The sequence below is a fragment of the Dendropsophus ebraccatus genome, chromosome 1 (assembly GCF_027789765.1).
Source record: "Dendropsophus ebraccatus isolate aDenEbr1 chromosome 1, aDenEbr1.pat, whole genome shotgun sequence".
Lineage (NCBI taxonomy): Eukaryota > Metazoa > Chordata > Amphibia > Anura > Hylidae > Dendropsophus > Dendropsophus ebraccatus.
The window spans coordinates 71,184,728-71,203,512 of NC_091454.1; the positions used below are offsets into that span (position 1 = coordinate 71,184,728).

At 40.7% G+C, this 18,785-nt stretch overlaps 1 protein-coding gene across 1 annotated transcript in view; it reads right to left on the reverse strand.

Moving 5' to 3' along the window:
- UNC5A (unc-5 netrin receptor A) overlaps nucleotides 1-18,785 on the reverse strand; it is a 144,002-nt gene that overhangs the window by 53,582 nt on the left and 71,635 nt on the right. The window contains exons 3-6 of the mRNA XM_069972727.1: nucleotides 18,103-18,206; nucleotides 12,501-12,681; nucleotides 11,476-11,643; nucleotides 9,912-10,076 (exon numbers count right to left, since the gene is read on the reverse strand). Of these exons, the coding sequence (XP_069828828.1) occupies nucleotides 9,912-10,076; nucleotides 11,476-11,643; nucleotides 12,501-12,681; nucleotides 18,103-18,206 (618 nt within the window). The remainder of the gene's footprint in view (nucleotides 1-9,911; nucleotides 10,077-11,475; nucleotides 11,644-12,500; nucleotides 12,682-18,102; nucleotides 18,207-18,785) is intronic.

Below are 18,785 nucleotides of genomic sequence, written 5' to 3' on the forward strand. Positions count from 1 at the left end.
GACATCAATGAGGGATATGGGTGCAGGTAGCTTATGGCACATATTATATACCCACCAAGCCAACTGACAGCATGTATAATAAAAAATATCTCATATCTCAACACATATCTCTCGGAGCTGTCATAGGTAAAAGTGATGATTTATCAGATTTGCAAAAAAGGATGATTTTGGCTATTGGGCTAAGGGTGGCAGTATTTCTGAAACTAAGCAGTTGTGGAACTCTTCACAGGCTGCTGTGGTAAAAGTCTATAATCAGTGGACAAATGGCATGACTGGCATGACTAGCAAATGGCATGACTGCCATCGATGTGAGAGGGTAACTTCAGCATACGAAGGTACAGAAAGGTCCGACTGACGCTACGGTGAAGCAGCTGAAAGCCAAAACGAACCAGGAGACTACTGGGAACGTGTCTAAAACAACAGTTTAGAGAACCCTACTGTGTATGGGGCTCTGAAGCAGACAGATGGTCACTACACCTCTGCTAATATAGTTGCATTGGCAGAATACTCTTCAATTTTCACAACAGTATCTGATTTAGACATCAAGCGACTGGCAGAAGGTTGACTTCTTCGATGAGTCTCGTTTACTGGTTCATCAAACAGATGGATGTTGGTATGCCAAGCCAGAAACACCAGAGAACAAATATCCTGCCACCATTGCTGGAGAAACACAAACTGGTGGTGCCGATGTTATAGCCTGGGAAATGTTTTTGTGGCATTCTCTGGGCCCATTTATTCATGTGGAAGGTGTTCTAAACTGGTTTGGGTATTAATCCATGCTTGCAGATCATGTACACCCATACATGCTGATTGTCTTCCCATGGGCAGATGGTATATTACAACAAGACATTGCAACATATGACATGACTAAAATGTCTGACACTGGTTAAAAGAGCATGACCAAGACGTCTAAATACTACCCAGGCTCTCTTATTCCCCAGAATAATGTTATTTGCAATTTTTCACTGTACTTTTGTACCTGCTTCTTTGTGTGTATTAGGATAGTATAACCAAAAACTGCCTAAAAGTAGATTTACGACTAAAAAATGAGGATAGAGCTGCACATCCATATCTGGCCATCTCCTTGCTTTCTAGACTTCTCTTTGTACCAGACTATTATTTCTCCTGAAATATTTCTCCTCCTTTTTTGAGGCGGGGACAGATTTCCCTGTATCCAGTAGATATCAGAGATTAATTATGTAATTTAGTCTATATTTCCAGGACAATTTGAATGTTTTTTTCATCTGGGTTGATTATTTGACATCCAAAACTGAAGCATTCAGTCCTCAGTGTTTCAGTGGATGATTTTAGAGGAAGTCTTTGAGGACAATTTACTAACACTGGCATTTCGCACACCATTTCACGTCCCTTCCAGTATACCCTTACAACTTTCAGTACAATTATGGCATTTTTTTTTCTTTTACACCAGAAGTCTTGTTAATTTACTTTAATGACTTAATACCCCCCCTGACTGCATAGGACAAATGGTTGGGTATATATTTTCCCAGAAAAAAAATACAATTATTTTATTGGGAAGTGTCTGCACATTGTGATGTAATGGTTGCTGGCCACTTACTGTAATTTTGTTTGCATTCAATTTGTTTGAATGGTTATATTTGCATATAGCTACATTTACATTTACAGTTATGTTTACATATACATCCAAACTGGATTCACCCAATTTTTTTGACAAATCATCTGCCTGACTCTTTACTCCCCTGACATATCCTGTTAGGAGAAGTCAAAAGACCTCCATAAATAGTAAATGGTTGTCCAATATCATTGAAAAGGGCAACTTCAGTCAATGTCAATCTAATGTGTATGGCCAGCTGTAGAGATTGAGTTTTGTCTAAGATATTGTACATTCTTTTTGCAATTCATGTAGTGTATATTGCATTTCCTGCAGAGCTGATATATAAGTTGTCTTTACTGTTTAGTAAGGCTGGATTCACACTACGTTTTTGCAAGCCGTTTTTTTCATCAGTTTTTTTTTTTTTTGCAAAAAACTGATGCATTTATGTGAATCTGTTTTGATCCGTTTTTACATTGACTTCCATTATAAAAAAAACGGATCCGTTTTTTTTTTTAACCCTTTGAGGACCAGGCCCAAAATGACCCAGTGGACCGCGCAAATTTTGATCTTAGTGTTTTCGTTTTCCCCTCCTCCCCTTCTAAGAGCTCTAGCACTGTCAGTTTTCTATCTACAGGGCCATGTAAGTGCTTATTTGTTACAGGAATAGTTGTACTGTGTAATGGCGTCATTCATTTTACCATAACATGTATGATGGAATTCCAAATATATTATTTATGAAGATATAAATAGGTGAAATCGTAAATAAGAATGCAATATGGTAACGTTTGGGGGGTTCCTGTGTCTACGTAATGCACTATATGGTAACAGCGACATGACACTATTATTCTATAGCTCAGCCCGAACACAACCATATGCAGGTTACACAGATTCTCTAATGTTATATATGTATTTTTTAATGAAATCCTTTTTTTTGGCAATTAAATATTAATAAAATGGGCCTATTGTGACGCTTATAACGGTTTTATTTTTTCACCTACGGGGCTGTATGGGGCGTAATTTTTTCCGCCATGATCTCTAGTTTTTATTAATACCATATTTGTGAAGATCGGACGTTTTGATCACTTTTTATTGATTTTTTTAATATATAATGTAACATAAAATCAGTAATCTGCGCACTTTTTCCCCTCTTTTCGTGTACGCCGCTAACCAATCACAATGACGCTTGTTATATTTTAATAGATTGGACAATTACGCACGCTACGGTATATTATATGTTTATCTATTTATTTATTTTTATATGTTTTATTTATATAATGGGAAAGGGGGGTGATTTAGACTTTTATTGGGGGAGGGGCTTTGGGGTAGTGTAATAGTGATTTGAACTTTTTTCTTTTACACTTTTGAAGTCCCTTTGGGGGACTTCTACATACAGTACTTGGATTTATACACTGATGATTGCTATGCCATAGGCATAGCATTGATCAGTGTTATCGGCGATCTGCTCATTGAGCCTGCCTGTGCAGGCTCAGTGTAGCAGATCGCCGATCGGACCACACGGAGGCAGGTGAGAGACCTCCGGCAGTCCGTTTCAACGATCGGGACCCCCGCAGTCACACTGCGGGGGTCCCGATCGGTAAGTGACAGGGGACTCCCCCTGTCACTTACACTTAAACGCCGCGGTCGCGCCGCGATCGCGGCGTTTAAGGGGTTAATGACACGCGGCAGCGCGATCGCTGCAGCGTGTCATTACCGGTGAGGTCCCGGCTGCTGTTTGCAGCCGGCCCCCACCTGCTATGAAGCGCGCTCCGCTCCGGAGCACGCTTCATAGTGGGAGAAACACCCAGGGCGTAAGGTTATGTCATGGGTCGTCTGGGGACAGACTTCCATGACGTAACCCTACGTCCAGGGTCGTCTAAGGGTTAAACGTAGCTGACCCTTCTTTTGTCTTTTATTAAAAAAAATGGATCTTTTTTTTTACAATGGAAGTCAATGAAAAAACGGATCAAAACGGATGCACACAAATACATCCATTTCTTTTATTCGTTTTTCACCTGTTTTTTGCAAAACAACTATGAAAAATATCGGGTTGCAAAAACGTAGTGTGAACCCAGCCTAAGACAATGATTCAGTTATTGTATAGATTTATGGTAAATGTGATGCATTTGTCGTTTTCATCTTCTTTCATTCTGATCTGTTGGTTTTTACTGATGCCAAACTTTGATATGTTTTTATAATGCTTGCACAGGGCTGTGTGCCAGGCAGAGGGCTGATCAATGTAGAATAATACATTTGTTTTTCTCTTGTCCTGCTCTTTAGAGGTAAAGTCATCAAAAATGGTTTCTGGATTTTGGCATCTTTTGTGGCTTTTTCTTATTTGCTTGAATGCTTCTCTGCCTTTCAGAGTATTTGATTTCCAGGGTGTCTGGCCCCCTGCTGTCTCAGGTTTGTATCCTAAGCTCTTCCTTACAGACATTTACTTTGTTCTCTCAATTGTGATTTGCCAGTTTTAAAAAATATCCTTATTTCTATGAAGTTTCATTTTTAATGTGAACAATTAATACAACAGTTTCTCCAATTGAGGAACTACCTCCCCCAACCACATAGCAAACATGGAGTACAAAACATGTGCCATTATAACCTCAAATTGAGATTAGTCACCCCAAACCACAAAAAGCCCATGAAGGGCACATACCCAATTGGATTGACCTAAGCCTGACTCGTCCACACATGTCCCCCAAAGATTCTAAAATGTGTGTACACTGTTTTACATTTGGATAGGCTCTCTTCTTTACTTTATGTTCACTACCAGTTATGCTTGTTAATAAAATCAGCCTGGCGGTCTTCATATAACTAGTGCAGAGCTTGGTTTGCAGACCATGTAAAGCCTTTTGGCCTCAGAAATTTTTTGAGGATCCATCATCCTCAAATCCTCTACATAGCCCAGAACACAGACCAGTAAAGAAAGGTCTAGCTCAACTCCATGTGCTATGTACTGTGTACTAGGCCCAGTAAACGAGCACCAATCGAGCAAATCAGTGCTTATTTACATTATTGATCAGGCCATCATAGGACCCTAAGATCAAGCCATCATAGGACCCTAAGTTTTTCTAATCCTTCAAATCCTCTATTTATTTTTTCATATGTTCATATATTTTGCTCTGTCTATGTAGCAAAGAACCACAACACTCCAATTAAAAAAACAATAAAAAAAAACCTGATGGTTGTCTATTAATCCGTAGCAAAATACATCAAATTTGATTGTTCTCTACAGGACCATTTTCAAGTTGATAAGACTGAAACGTTGCACCACATTTGATGTATTTTGCTATGGATTGATAAACCACCATCACATTTTTTGGGGGAAATTGGAGTACTGTAGTTATTTGCTCTATATTGTTAAATGGCATTGAGAAATCAAGATCTCCAGCTGACAGTCATTTGACTTTTCTCCTATTGTTGTGCTGCTTTACTGTATTTTATCTACCTAGTCATTCCGTCTGTATTCTGCTAATACCCGCGATATCATGACCTGTCACTTTTTTTTTTTGTAACAATTGACATTGAACAATGAAATAAATCAGTGTACTAAATCACACAACAAAGTGCCTCGGATTCATATAGTACAATTACATTCAGAAAATCATTATTTCACATTAGGGTTTCAAGGATGAGCGTTTAATACCAGTAGATCCTAGTACTTCATCAGAACTACAAGTAAAACATCCTCTAGATGTGAACCCCTTCTATTGCACCCGTAGTGCAACCGAACCAGATGACTGTGTATTACCTCTGGTATACACGGTAATGGCACATGAAGCCCCGACCAACCGATTGTTTTTTCTCTTTCTTTGTATATGCATCTGCTTTATTAGATTTCAAATATCATTACTCCTAAATATTGAAATATATATATATATACACAGACACCTCTTATAAACGTTTACATGAAACATATAAAAAGCTTGACAATTCTTAAATTATTACATATTTTTGCTCTTTATGTGAGCTGCGTTATTTGTGTTTATGTTTGACAAGCAGCACCTGGCAAAAATACATATCTCCCCATGTGTCTAATGTGAGTGTGACTGCTTTGTCTGAGAGTGCACTTGTACCCTGCAGGTACTGCCAGTCTGGTTTGTTTACACAGCTCTCATGTGCCAGAGCAAAGTCATGTCTAATTACTGCCTACCTGCATCCCATTAGTCAGCCCTTCTCATTAAATCACCATTAACTTAATAGAAACATTCGATGTATCTGCTGACAACACAGGTGAAGCCACAGTGCAGCCCATTTCTGTCCTCATCTGACTGTATACACACACAGCAGAGGACACTATCATCAGAGAACACTATCATACTATAGCACTTAAACTGAATAGCCTGTTTAAATAAAAACAATACCATGAAAAATAAATTCTTAATGTTTAAGGGATACGTTCACACGTACCGGCGCCGGAAAAAACTGACATGGCAGTTTTCTGCGGCCGGAATTTAGTGAATTCTGACCGCAGAAAGACCTGTCAGTTCACACAGTGAAGCGAGCGGCTCCGGCCACTTGCTTCACTGTGTGCTATGGGAAGCTCTGATGCGGGTGCGCGCTGATGCGCCCGCATCACAGCTCCGCGGCTGGAAAGATCATCCGGCCGGTACTTAAGTACCGGCCGTGATGATGTGTGCAGAGACCGGCCGTTCCGTGACCCGGCCTGGGTCATAGAACGGCCGGTCTTTTACAATGTATGAACATAGCCTAAAGGTGATATTTTTTAGTCTAAAAATGGGTTCCTAAAAGTGACAGTCATTAATGGTGGCTACTACAAAACCCATAATAGGTTTTGTCCAGGTGTTTAAAGAGTTAAAGGGGTATTACACTTCATTTTTTATTGATAAGTAATGCAACATTTATCTGGCTGTATAGGAACAAAGACCTCTGCGCTATTCTATCCAGCTTAAGGGTATATTCACACGGGCGGGCTCGCAGCGAGATTTTTGCTGCGAGCCCGGCAGGTCCTGGCAGTTCCCATACACTACATACTTGCTGCGGTCTAAATGACCGCAGCGAGTATGTAATTATACCGCGGCGGTATAATTACATACTCGCTGTGGTCGTTTAGACCCTTAACCCCTTCTGCTCCCCCGCTGTAAGCATACATTACCTGTCCTCGCTGCAGCTGGGCAACACACTGATTGGCCGGACAGGAGAGCAGGACGCCGGACCCGTGCAGCAAGGACAGGTAAAGTATGCTTACAGCGGGGGAGCAGTAGGGGTTAAGGGCGGCATAATTACATACTCGCTGCGGTCGTTTAGACTGCAGCAAGTATGTAGTGTATGGGAACTGCCAGGACCTGCCGGGCTCGCAGCGAGAATCTCGCTGCGAGCCCGTCCGTGTGAATATACCCTAAGGCTATGTTCACACTATGTAAGAGACTGGCCGTTCCGTGACCCAGCCGGGTCACAGAACGGCCGGTCTCTGCAAAGTTCATCCCGGCTGTTACTGACATGTCAGTTCTTTGCGCCGCCGCACGGGATCCCGGCTGGAGCGAATACGATGTGTATAGTCTCCCGCCGGGATCCCGTAAAGCAATAGGCATTGTTCCACAACGTGCAAAGTACTTTTACGTTGTGTGAACATAGCCTTAAACTGTGACATCAAGCAGCGCGTATTTTCCCCATCTTTTTAATGTACCCATTTATCTATTTTAAAAAATCGATTTCTCAATGCAAAAGCCCCCTCTGACTCTCCCCATCATCCCGCTTTATCACACATTTTATTGCTAAATCCAGCAAATAAAAAAAAAAAATCTGATCCTTTTCAGGACTGACAAAAATACGGTATGAAACCAGCCTTTTTATTATGCCAGTTTGAGAAAATGTGGAACCTATTTTTGCAATCTTTAAAATAATTTCAATTCCTTACAACTTTCAAAATCATTCAACCATCATTGTGTACCTAAAAGATTGAAAATGCATCCTGGTCCTGTTGGACAAACAAGTGCATGGATCGCTCCAAGACAAAAAAAAAAAAAAAAAGCCGATTATTGCATCATTTTAATCAATGAATTACATTAAAGTCTATGGAATAACGGACGTCATTTGCACACAGTATGTAACATGACAGATGGCTTTTGAGGTTGGACTTCAAATAATGATCATGACAATTATTTTTTGACGTCTTTTGCAAACACCGCACGTTATTTTTCAGTTGTTTACACACAGTTTTTCTTTTTTCACAGTGCTTTCACCGTCTTTACTATAAAATTCAATGGACTTTTAATTAAAGACACACCCAAAGACCAATCGGTCCACCTGAACTAGAATAATAACAGCCATTCCTCAGGGAAGCGGGAAGCGAAACAATGCTGGAGTGGGAGGTGGGAGGCCAGCGGACTGGTACCCAGTGTGCACCATTGGTAACATACTCTACGCATGCTGTTATAGCACTAGCACTTTACTTTTATTGTATGTACTTATACTGAATGAGTTTATTATGATGTTTACATACCGGATGCACATGCACTTATAACCATAAGGATATCATGTTGCAGTAGTGCGGTCTCCCACCTCACAGGTCATGCTTTTTTAATGTGCTTTTCTTCGTGATGGATTAAAAATAAAACGTTGTTATATTTTTAGTTGTTGAGTTATATGCATTTATTGTGGGGGGACCCATATTACCATATAGGTGTATCATTACTGTAACAAGCCCTATGTTTGTGTAATCATTCTATGACCAGGGCACAATAAATGAGGGATTCCCTTGTTTATTTCCAAAATAGAGTTATTGATGTGCAATCTTTTTGAAGGGCTTTTATAGAGGAATATATTAGTTGGATCTATAAGTTGGTCATATGAATGGTTAGCTGTGCAATAGAAGCCCAAAGTGCTGACACACGTCACTCCACCGATCAGCTGTGTGTCAGAGCCAAGGCACCCAAATACCCAGTGAATGGGCCCGAAAGCAGGTAGCTCCATATATTTTGTAAGCTCCTATTTACTGAAATTGTTGCCGAGTTGAAGTGGTTCCCAAGCAGAATCTACAGTAACCCAGCACAGCTCCTACACAATGTACAGAGCTGTATGCTTCCTGCTTTGTTCTTTGTGTATTGTGGGTGCCCCAGCAATCAGCTGATTGGCAGTGTGCCAGGAGTCAGCACCCCACCAGTCACATATTAATCACCTTTCCTGAGGGAAAGTCCCAAGGATCAAAGCTACAATTAATAAGGGCCTCCCAGTATAGAGTCCTTACAAGCCAGTAAGATTAGCTATGGTTTTTACAATGTGTTGCACCGACACAACAGGGGTCACTTAAGATGATGAGAATCTTTTGTACCTCGGAAACGCACTTTCCGCACTGACTTTACAATGTTCAAAGGCGTGATTACAGCTGCATGAAAGGAAAATGTATCAGCGTTTAAAAAAAAAAATCAACATTCCCCTCCCCGAGGACACTTAATCAGAATTAGATTTTAAGGGGGAATTAATTACTGTAATCTCTAAAAAGTCATTTAACTCTTCCATTACAGCAGACATTAGCACATGATTTATCGTGGTGGAATCAGGTTTGTTTTCTGCCGAGATAGATCATGAATTATCACTGATTAAATTGAACAAATATTTTAAGAACAGCTACAAAGATAGATAGCGTTCGAGCTGGAATTGGTTGCCTAGGAATAAGAGACCTCAGCAGAAAGTCTTTTTCTCATAAAGACGAGTGCATTTTTTTTCTATCTAGTTCACTCACGAGATCTATGAGATGTTTAGATTAATGGGTCAGCCTCTAATAATATCAGTAGGTCATCTCCTAACATAGTTTATAGCTATTTCACCTCTCTGACAAAACAATATCTGATATACGTAAATGATATTTCCAAAATCTCCAATGGCACTAATAAAAGAGAAAATTACACCAAGACTGTATAACGTATACCCCAAGGAATACCAGCCTGCAATCTCCAAGTAATCTCCAAGTTGCAAGGAATGCTTACAGCAAAACAGTAGTTTGATCCGCTAACATGAAACATCACCCTGTTTTTTGCAGATGAAATTGTGTCTCTTGAGAGCTGATTCCACTGAGAACAAAGTTAATAAGTATAGAATGTTTTCAGATTCAATTCCCTTTGAAGTCTGGATAAAATATAGAATCATTGAACTGACCAAACTAGGGACAAAAATCTATTCTACTCAAGCTCTAGATGGACAAGTTAATTATAAATTTGACTAGTAGAATGGAGAAACTATTATTACACACATTTGTTAAAAACACAGCGGATATACAAATTAGGTCATATAAATTGTTAGCATGCAGCAAGTCTTGAGGGATGTTCAATTATTTGGCTATTTGAATAGGTCTAGCTGAGGCTGCCAAAGTGGCAACACTTACTGTGCATGCAGATTTCACTGGTGCAGTTTCGGGTCTCTGTGTCGGGCCCTTGACACTGTGGCCCACCATTCCTTGGGGCTGGTTGGGTACACTCCCTGCTTCTCCATTGGGTGCAATCAGAAGTACAAGAAGCCCAGTAGCTCCACTCTGCCCATCCTCCACTCACTGTACACATATCCAGCCAGCAAAATAAAAGCAAAAAATAAGTACGTCTAGCAAACCCAACATTGTTTTTTCATCTTATGCATGTATCAAGCACTCACTATATATCATTTTTAAAAACTCCATCTGATCTCCCTCTGTAATGGAGCTTTACTGATCTTGTATCATAAACATCTATTTCTCTGTGCTTGTCTTTCTCCGGAAGAAACCAATTTTTCTATCTGTTAAAAGGCAGCCTCCTTGTGTTATGTATTACTACTGCATGCAACTTTTTATTCATTGAGTTTACTGATGAAGGGCTGTTCTATCTAAATCCCAGATTTTAGCTTTGAGAGTTCACTTTCCCAATCGCCCTTCATGTACGAGAATCGTAGAAGATTGTTGGCAGAAAGAGACCATGTGGTCCATCTAGCCTGTCCTTATATTAAGCTGTGGTCTAAGGTATTCTTGCTGTAAAATGATACTTTATATGTCTGTAGAACTGATATGGAGAATGTTTATTGGTGCATTTTCTTCCTCCTTGAAGACACCCAGTAGGCAGCTAAAGCATCTCTCCATTGAGAACTCTGAAAACAACATCAGAGAATTAAGTTTTCTTTAACCTGAACCTGAGACTGGGTGAGTAAATGAGAGTCAAAGCCAAAAGCTCACAGAAATACTTTACCCTAGAGTTTATTATGTAATGTTTAATTAATATAGATCATTTAACACCATGCTCCTAACACTTACGGTACTTTTCTCTTTGGATGATTTAGCGTATCTAGCCATCACCTTCACAGACTATAGGCCCTATCACATGGAATGATAACCATTTGAATCGACCTGATTCGGTCGGTTATCGTTCTGTGTAATAGAGACAACGATCAGCCAAAGAACTAATCATCGGCTGATCATGTCTTTTGGTCCTGACCTAAAATCATTGGCCACCGACTGAGCATTGCTACATGTAAGAGCAATATGTGATCGACGGCTGACGAATGTGCAAAGAAAAAAAAAAATTAACTGTATATATTACCTGCCATGGTCCCTATGTTTTTTTGCCCTCTGCTCGCTTCCTGGAGCCACTGCTGTAACTTTAGGACAGGTCTCTAAACTGACAGGCCGCTCAGCCAATCACTGATCCCAGACAGTGATTGGCTGAGCCACCTGTCAGTTCAGAAATCTGCTCTAAAACTACAGCTGCGGCTCTGGGAAGCGAGCAGAGGGCAGAAGAACACTGGGACCTTGGACAGTAATGTATACAGTTTAAGGGCAAGGACTGCACGGACATTGCTAACAATGTCCATGCAGCCCCTACTATTATTGAGTTGTGTAATAGGCTCGGTAAGCAAGCCCTGTATCAAGACTGGACTTCTTAGACAGTTAAAGATAAATATGCCATTTTACATGTAGTGCCACTTACCTGGACAGAGTGTTGTACAGGCTGTCTTCTGGATATTCTGACCCTCGCAAAATGATCCACCATTTAATGGTGTGGGGTTGGTGCAAGTTCGACTTCTCTTCTGCCATCCTCTACCACAGGTTGTGCTACATGGAGACCAGTCAGTCCATGATGACCATCCTCCATTAACTTGGAAAAGGAATATACAGAGTTAATAAAGCTATAGGAAAGGTTAGTAATGGCTAAAGAATCCATGTGGACAGTCACATCATATTCAAGTTATAAAACTAACCAACTATGCATTTTCTATATTACAATATATAGCAGTATGTTTATGAGTATATGCATTCTTGATGGACTACTGCTAATGTATTATTTCTAGGATACAATTTCATGTTATAGGTTGTCTATGGCAGACATAACTGCACAGCTAAGCAATGAATTTTTATCCAATCTGGACCAAGGGACATTATATTACTGAACAAATAAGATGGATAATATAAGGCAGGGATATAACAGTCAACCAGCAGTCACAAATTTAGGTCTTGTGGTCTTCATGTCTGGAGCTTGTACACAAAAAGTATTTTGATCCTTAAGCCCCTGCCATGAATAAACAGTAACCATGCTTCATGTTATAAAGCTAGAACACCAATCTGTATAGAAATAGAGATCCTAGAGTCACTGTCCATCAGGTGTATACAAGTATTGAAAGCACCAGTGCCCAATGCATCCACTGAACTAAACTACTGATCATATCCAGTAAGCCATTTTTCCAACAGATCTTCTTTTGTCTTTTGACGTGTCCTTTGTGTCTGCATAACATCAGTGGAGGAGTGCTATTTTACTCCATTATACTGGTGAAGATGGTTGACTGGCTTTCTATTACAGTACATGACTATGTACAGAATTATCAGGCCTGGACTGCCCATGTCTAGATTGAAAAGCCAGATTGTTTTTATAATTTTTTGTGGCATTTAATATATGTATTTTGTATTATGTTATTAATGGCGGTCATTGATTGTCCTTGCAATTGGAGAATGACTTACCATAAACTGTGATGGCTGCTGAGTTACTCCTCCGCCTAGCAACTATATTTTTGGCCACACAAGTATAATTTCCAGTGTCAGCTAGGCGAGCTTGTCTTATAACAAGGCTGTGGTCTGTTCCAATAAAAAGATTGGAATCTGTATCAGGATCTAGCACGTCCTCATTCTTCAACCACTCCACCTTAGGAAGCAAGAGTAAAGTATTGGTAAAATAGGAGTGAAAGAAATTTAGAATAAGATGCACTCAGTCATAAATTGTTGTCCATTATATCTACTTACATACACCCTTTAGTTTAATGTTATGCAAGAGCAAGAATATCATAGAGATCTGAAATAAAGATCATAGTTGCAGATAGGTATCCATTAGAGATGTGTCAGGACCAGTCGCACCAAACACACAGAGACAGTGAATCCTAAGCTCAGCCCCGCCCACTGTCCCTGCCTACTTGCCACAATCTGCCCTAAAATGGCAGCGAGCAACTGGGCGGCGGTCCCTGGCCTGGATACATGAAACAAAAGACAAGACAAGATGAACAAACACAATAAGAATAGTCAGCAATCGGTGTTCCAACGGTCGGGCAGCAAAAGTACAAAATTGGATTCCAAAAGCGAAGTCGAATAACAGGCAATAAGGTCAGGGGCAGGCGGCAAGCAAGGGAGGTCAGAATACAAAGCAAGGGACAGAAAACCAGAGGCAACACACAGATAAATGCAGGAAGAGCAGGAATGCAGGACAGGGAAGCTATACTGAATAACCAGCAATGAACTGGGATACTGAGAAAAACTTATAATGAACCAGAGCCCGGTCCAGAATTCTATTGGAGCAGCCTCCTGACTGCAGAGCATACACAGCTGACAACATGGAAACTGACTGGATGGAAGATCCCTCAGTCAGGGTGGGTTCAGACTACAGAATTCTCGTGGATAAATTCTGCGGAATTCCGTCACCTGTATGCGCACACGCCTTTCTGCCAGCTCCATAGACACCTTTCTAAGAGCCGGCTGATTCCGCATTCCGCCAAAAGAAATGACGTGTCAATTCTTTCAGCGTAATGCAGAATCAGCCGGCCCATAGAATGGTGTCTATGGAGCCGGTGGAAAGGCGCGCAGCCGTGCACGCGTACAGGCGACGGAATTCCGCGGAATTTATCCACGAGAATTCCTAAGTCTGAACTCACCCTCATAGAGAAACCAAAGCAACAAAGCTTAACTCTGAACCTGCCAGTGAACTAAACAGGTGGACACAGGTGTGGTGGAACCCTGCTAATCACCACCCAGCAAGGGCTGGAATAAGACAGTGTTCAGAACAGGTTCAGACATAAATAAACACAAAAGTGCTCAATCATGGCCAAAAGCACAGTCTCGGTCGTATCTTACGAACCAAGGACTGCGCCAAGGTCCCAACAGGAACATTCCTGACAAGATAAGTGAATCTCGAGTACGCTTGGGTTCGTCCAAACCTGAATGCTCTGCATTTCATTACCAGTGGCTGAAGAAGTTGAATGCAGCCATAGGAAGTCCTGGAAGCCTATGGTTGTATCCACGTTTTCCAGTCAGCCTTGGATGCACCTGGTGCACTGAGCATATTTGGGATTCGCTCATCTCTGGTATCCATGTATGCTACAATTCAGTCATGCAACGTTTATTTGCTGTAGCCCTCAAATAATAGAATTTGTTGCTCAAAAGTTACTCCCAAATCTGACCTTATACTACTTTGGCTGTCGGAAGATGCAGTTAAATGATATTGAAATTATATAAAATCAGGGCATGTTATACTACACTACTTATAGTGTGCTCCATGTTGGAATATATAGTTTACATACAATGCGTTTGGAAAGCCTTCAGACCCTTTCACTTTTTACATGTGGTTATATTGCTGCCTTGTGCTTAAATGAAATAAAAAAAAAATCAGGTTTTCCTTTATCAGTCTGCACTTAAAACCCCCTAATGACAAAGTGAAAACAGAATGTTAGAAATCTTTGCTAATTTATTGAAAAGGAAAAACTAAAATATTATGTTGATTAGTGATAGCAGCCTCTAGTCTTCTTGGGTATGATGCCACAAGGTTTACACACCTGGGTTTGGAGATATTGGGAAAGATTTATCAAACATGGTGTAAAGTAAAACTGTCTCAGTTGCCCCTAGCAACCAATCAGATTCCACCTTTCATCTTCCAAAGAGTCCGTGAGAAATGAAAAGTGGAATCTGATTGGTTGCTAGGGGCAACAGAGTCAGTTTCACTTTACACCATGTTTGATAACTCTTTCCCATTCTTTCTTTACACTCTGCAGATCCCCTCAAGCTGTTATGGGGACTTTCGGTGGACAAACATTTTCAGGTATCTCTAGAGATGTTCGATTGGGTCTAAGTCATTGCTCTGGGTGGGCCACTCAAGGACATTCACAGGAGTTGTCCCTAAGCCCCTCCTGTGTTTTCTTTGCTGTGTACTAGCCACTAGGTGTGTGTGTGTGCTAGCCACTAGGTGTGTGTGTGTGTGTGTGTGCTAGCCACTAGGTGTGTGTGTTCCAGCTACTAGGTGTGTGCGTGGGCTTTCTGAGTGCTAGCCACTAGGAGTGTGTGTGTGCTAGCCACTAGGTGTGTGTGTGTGTGTGTGCTAGCCACTAGGTGTGTGTGTGCCAGCTACTAGGTGTGTGTGGTCTTTCTGAGCCATAACTTATAGAGGATGTCTGGTGTGTGTGTGGGGGGGGGGGGGGGGGGGGGAGAGGTTTAGGGGTCAGGCGTGATGGATTTTCACTGCTTAGCCATTTTGTTCTTCGAAGAATAAGCTGACAATAAAGCATGTGTACAGGTGGCGTGCCGTGGTGATGGTTGAAGTTTTTCCCAGTCATGTCTCTTACTAAGGCTGTTCCCCTATGATTATTTAGTTTAGTGGGGTAAACAGCTCCAGGAAAGGTCTTGGTTGTTTCAAACTTATAGAGACTACTGAGTTCTTGGGAAAATATAGTGCAGCAGAATATTCTTTTGTACCCTTCTCTAGATCTGTCTTATTACCACACAATCCTGTCTGTGAGCTCTACAGGCAGTTCTTTCCTCCTCTTGGCTTGGTTTTTACTCTTATATGCATTGTTGGCTGCAAGATCTTTTTATAGACAGGAATGTGCCATTGTACCTCAAATCAAATCATTGTACCTACTTTTAGTATGGTCTACAGAGTCCTGGTTTATCTGTACGTACTCTTTTCACAGTCAGACAATGCTTATAAACTTTGTCTTGCTTTGGATTGAACTTCTTAATGCTGAGGTCTGCCTTCATGTTAATGATCTTATTTTAAATGTATTGTCTGAAAGCTTCCCATTACTTTTAATAGGGTACATAGACCGTTTATCATGTATTACCTAATCATTGTTTCCATTGATTGTATACTTCAGAAGAACTCAAATGTATTTCAAACATATTTCGTTTTCAGACTGGCAGGATGCCTGGCAATGCACATTTATAGAAACACATATTTTCCTGTGTTCTTTAAATCAAATTTGCTGTGTGTCAGAGACTTTTATCTTTTTCAAAAGAAATAATGTCTACATGTTTTCTGAAGAGAATGCCATTGAAAATGCATTTTCCATAACAGAAGAGTGGGATTTACATAAACAAGGTCTCCATTCATTTGTAGATAATGTCAAGGGCCAAATGCATGAGAAGGAGCTAATGTTTATGGATTTCGGAGCCCTTTCACCCTACAAAAAAAGTTATGACTTTGTTGAGGTACCCAAGCCATACTAGCAAGCTGCATGATAACTAAGGCACATGGATAGTTCTTAGATGGTAGTTACAATCCAACTACTTTCTTCATTATTTCATGTAGTGTTTTTATCTGTTGTAAATAATGGTATGATCTGGCTCCATTCTTCTTTACGACTATGTTTATTGATCTCCATTTTTAGCATTGAACCTGAACTGTTTCTATACAATATTATCCTCACTTTCTATCTGTTTCCCCTGTTTTCACCCTACTTCTACCATGTTGTTGCCCACCCATCTCATGTTTTTACTTGGTTAGCTTGTACAATAACTATATGTTGAATAGCACTGGTCATCTTGAAACCCTGGTCATCACTGCAATCAGTCTAAGGCTAAGTTCACACGCTGTATGACAGCGGCCGTGTCACAGAACGGCCGCTGTCTGGGAAGTTCATCCTGGCCGGTACTGCAGTGCTGGTCGGATGAACTTCATTTCTTTTTAATTGGAATGCGTGCGTATTCGGGTGTGCCCGCATTCCAATAAACAATAGTAGACAATGTAAAGTGCGGCCTGGGCCATACTTTAAATTGTCTGCACTGTGAGTTTTGTGCGGTCGCTATTCAATGAATAGTGGCCTCACAAAACTGACATGTCAGGGATTGCATAGTAATAAAAAGCAATGGGCCATTTCATTATATAATGGCCGTTGTTGCAAACCTGCAACAACAACCATTGTTTAATGAACTTATATGTTGAGTGAACATGACCTAAGTGTGAAAGCAGAATTAAAACAGAAAACAACGGAAGGTCTTGACACCATACTTTGTATAACTCCTTCTTTGCCCCATAGCATAGCCTAAAATGTTTATTTTGTCCATCCCTGTAGCTCCTGTAGTCCTCAAACTCTGCGCTTACCCCACAACTCCTACATCAAGCAACAATCTACTTATCTTTCTCTGTCCTTTTTACCTTCTGATCTAACTACTCTTCCGTCCTCTTCTCACACATAAAAACCTTCCTTCCCAAACGCTCCAACCTACCTCACACCTACTATCCTTATCACTGCTCCTTCTTAGTGCTGGTGACATTTCTTCTATTTTTTTAATGTTTTATTTCTTATTTTTTAGATGCCTCTGCCCCATATCTGACCTCATTTTCACACCTCTACATGTCTCTCACCATAACCTCCTGACATTCTCTCCTTTAATCTCTTTAACCACTCTCTCAGTCTACAATTTGACCAACCTTGTAGGAACCTTAAACACCTCAACACTCAAGCACTTTTATACTCCCTCTTGTTGCTCTCCTCCATGTCTTCTTACCGCAACACAGAAACAGCCGCTACTTTTTTTAACTCCACAATTACTTCAGCTCTTGACTCCGTTGCCTATCTTGTACACAACTCGAATTCTACGACAATATGACTATAGACGACCAAAAAACTATCCAGGGGCCAGGGCAACAGAGTAATAATGTAGGAAAATCTGTTGCAAGGAAGACTTCCAGACATACAAACAAGTTTTATGGATCACAGGGGGGTATCTTTGGTTGGAACTCAACAGCTTATTTTGCTGTGAATAAGAGATAAGTTGAGATAAGAATACCCCTTCAAGTAAGAACATCAAATCCATCACGTCAGTGTTTGCAGTATTCTATATGGTAATTAATTCTCAATGCATTTACATTCAGAATGTGTTTGTGACCACATGGTCCATGATAGCACGTAACTGAATGTTTACAGATTTATATGTATAGCCTATATTACTCTGTGTCTTTAAAAACCAAGTAAAATCACATGCAGGGATGTTAGAAGGAATGCTTGTGTATTTGCCTTGACGTGCAGCTATGTGAAAGAAATGCACGCAGGGGAGTAATGTTTGGTGACACATTTGTAGCACTCACCTCCGCAGGAGGAATCCCCTCAGGTGGCTGACATAACAAAGTCACCTCCTGATCCAGAGACACTTCCCTTGACAATGGCTCCTTCTCAAAATTCTTCCTGAGGTCTTAATAAAGAAGACAAAAAAGATGATCTTATAAAGAGAAGACAAAAGCAAATATTAAAATCGGAATATGTGAATTAGATGTGCAAACGCTTAATATCAGGTACGTGAGACACATAATGACATTGGAACGCTCGTGGAGAAGAACCAGCCAGCATCTATTGGCTCTCCGCTACTGCTCCTGCCAGCTATGTATAACCACGCATTACAGTGTGACAGTGATAGAGAGTGACAGAGAAGGATGTATACATAGTGCCTTCCCCTCCCCTTGGGGTTCGCAGGTCTAAAATAAACTGAATTCTACATTCATTTAGCCTGTTCATCTGCATTTTTGTTTCTCTTTGCTGAATCCCTGCTTAGAGCACACATGGATGGATTGCTAGTGACAGAAATTGATGTGGGGATGTACAATTCCTCATAGCACTGCTCTACTGGCACCCTGTGGCAAAATACACCAGCTCAGTAATAACACAGGCCACCTCCTTGTTCACCTGTCTTCTCCTGTTTGCTTTAAGTCCCCTAAAAGGAGCCTGACAACTTTGTTCTAGGCAAAGGAAATACTTGCTTGTATTTACTCTTAGG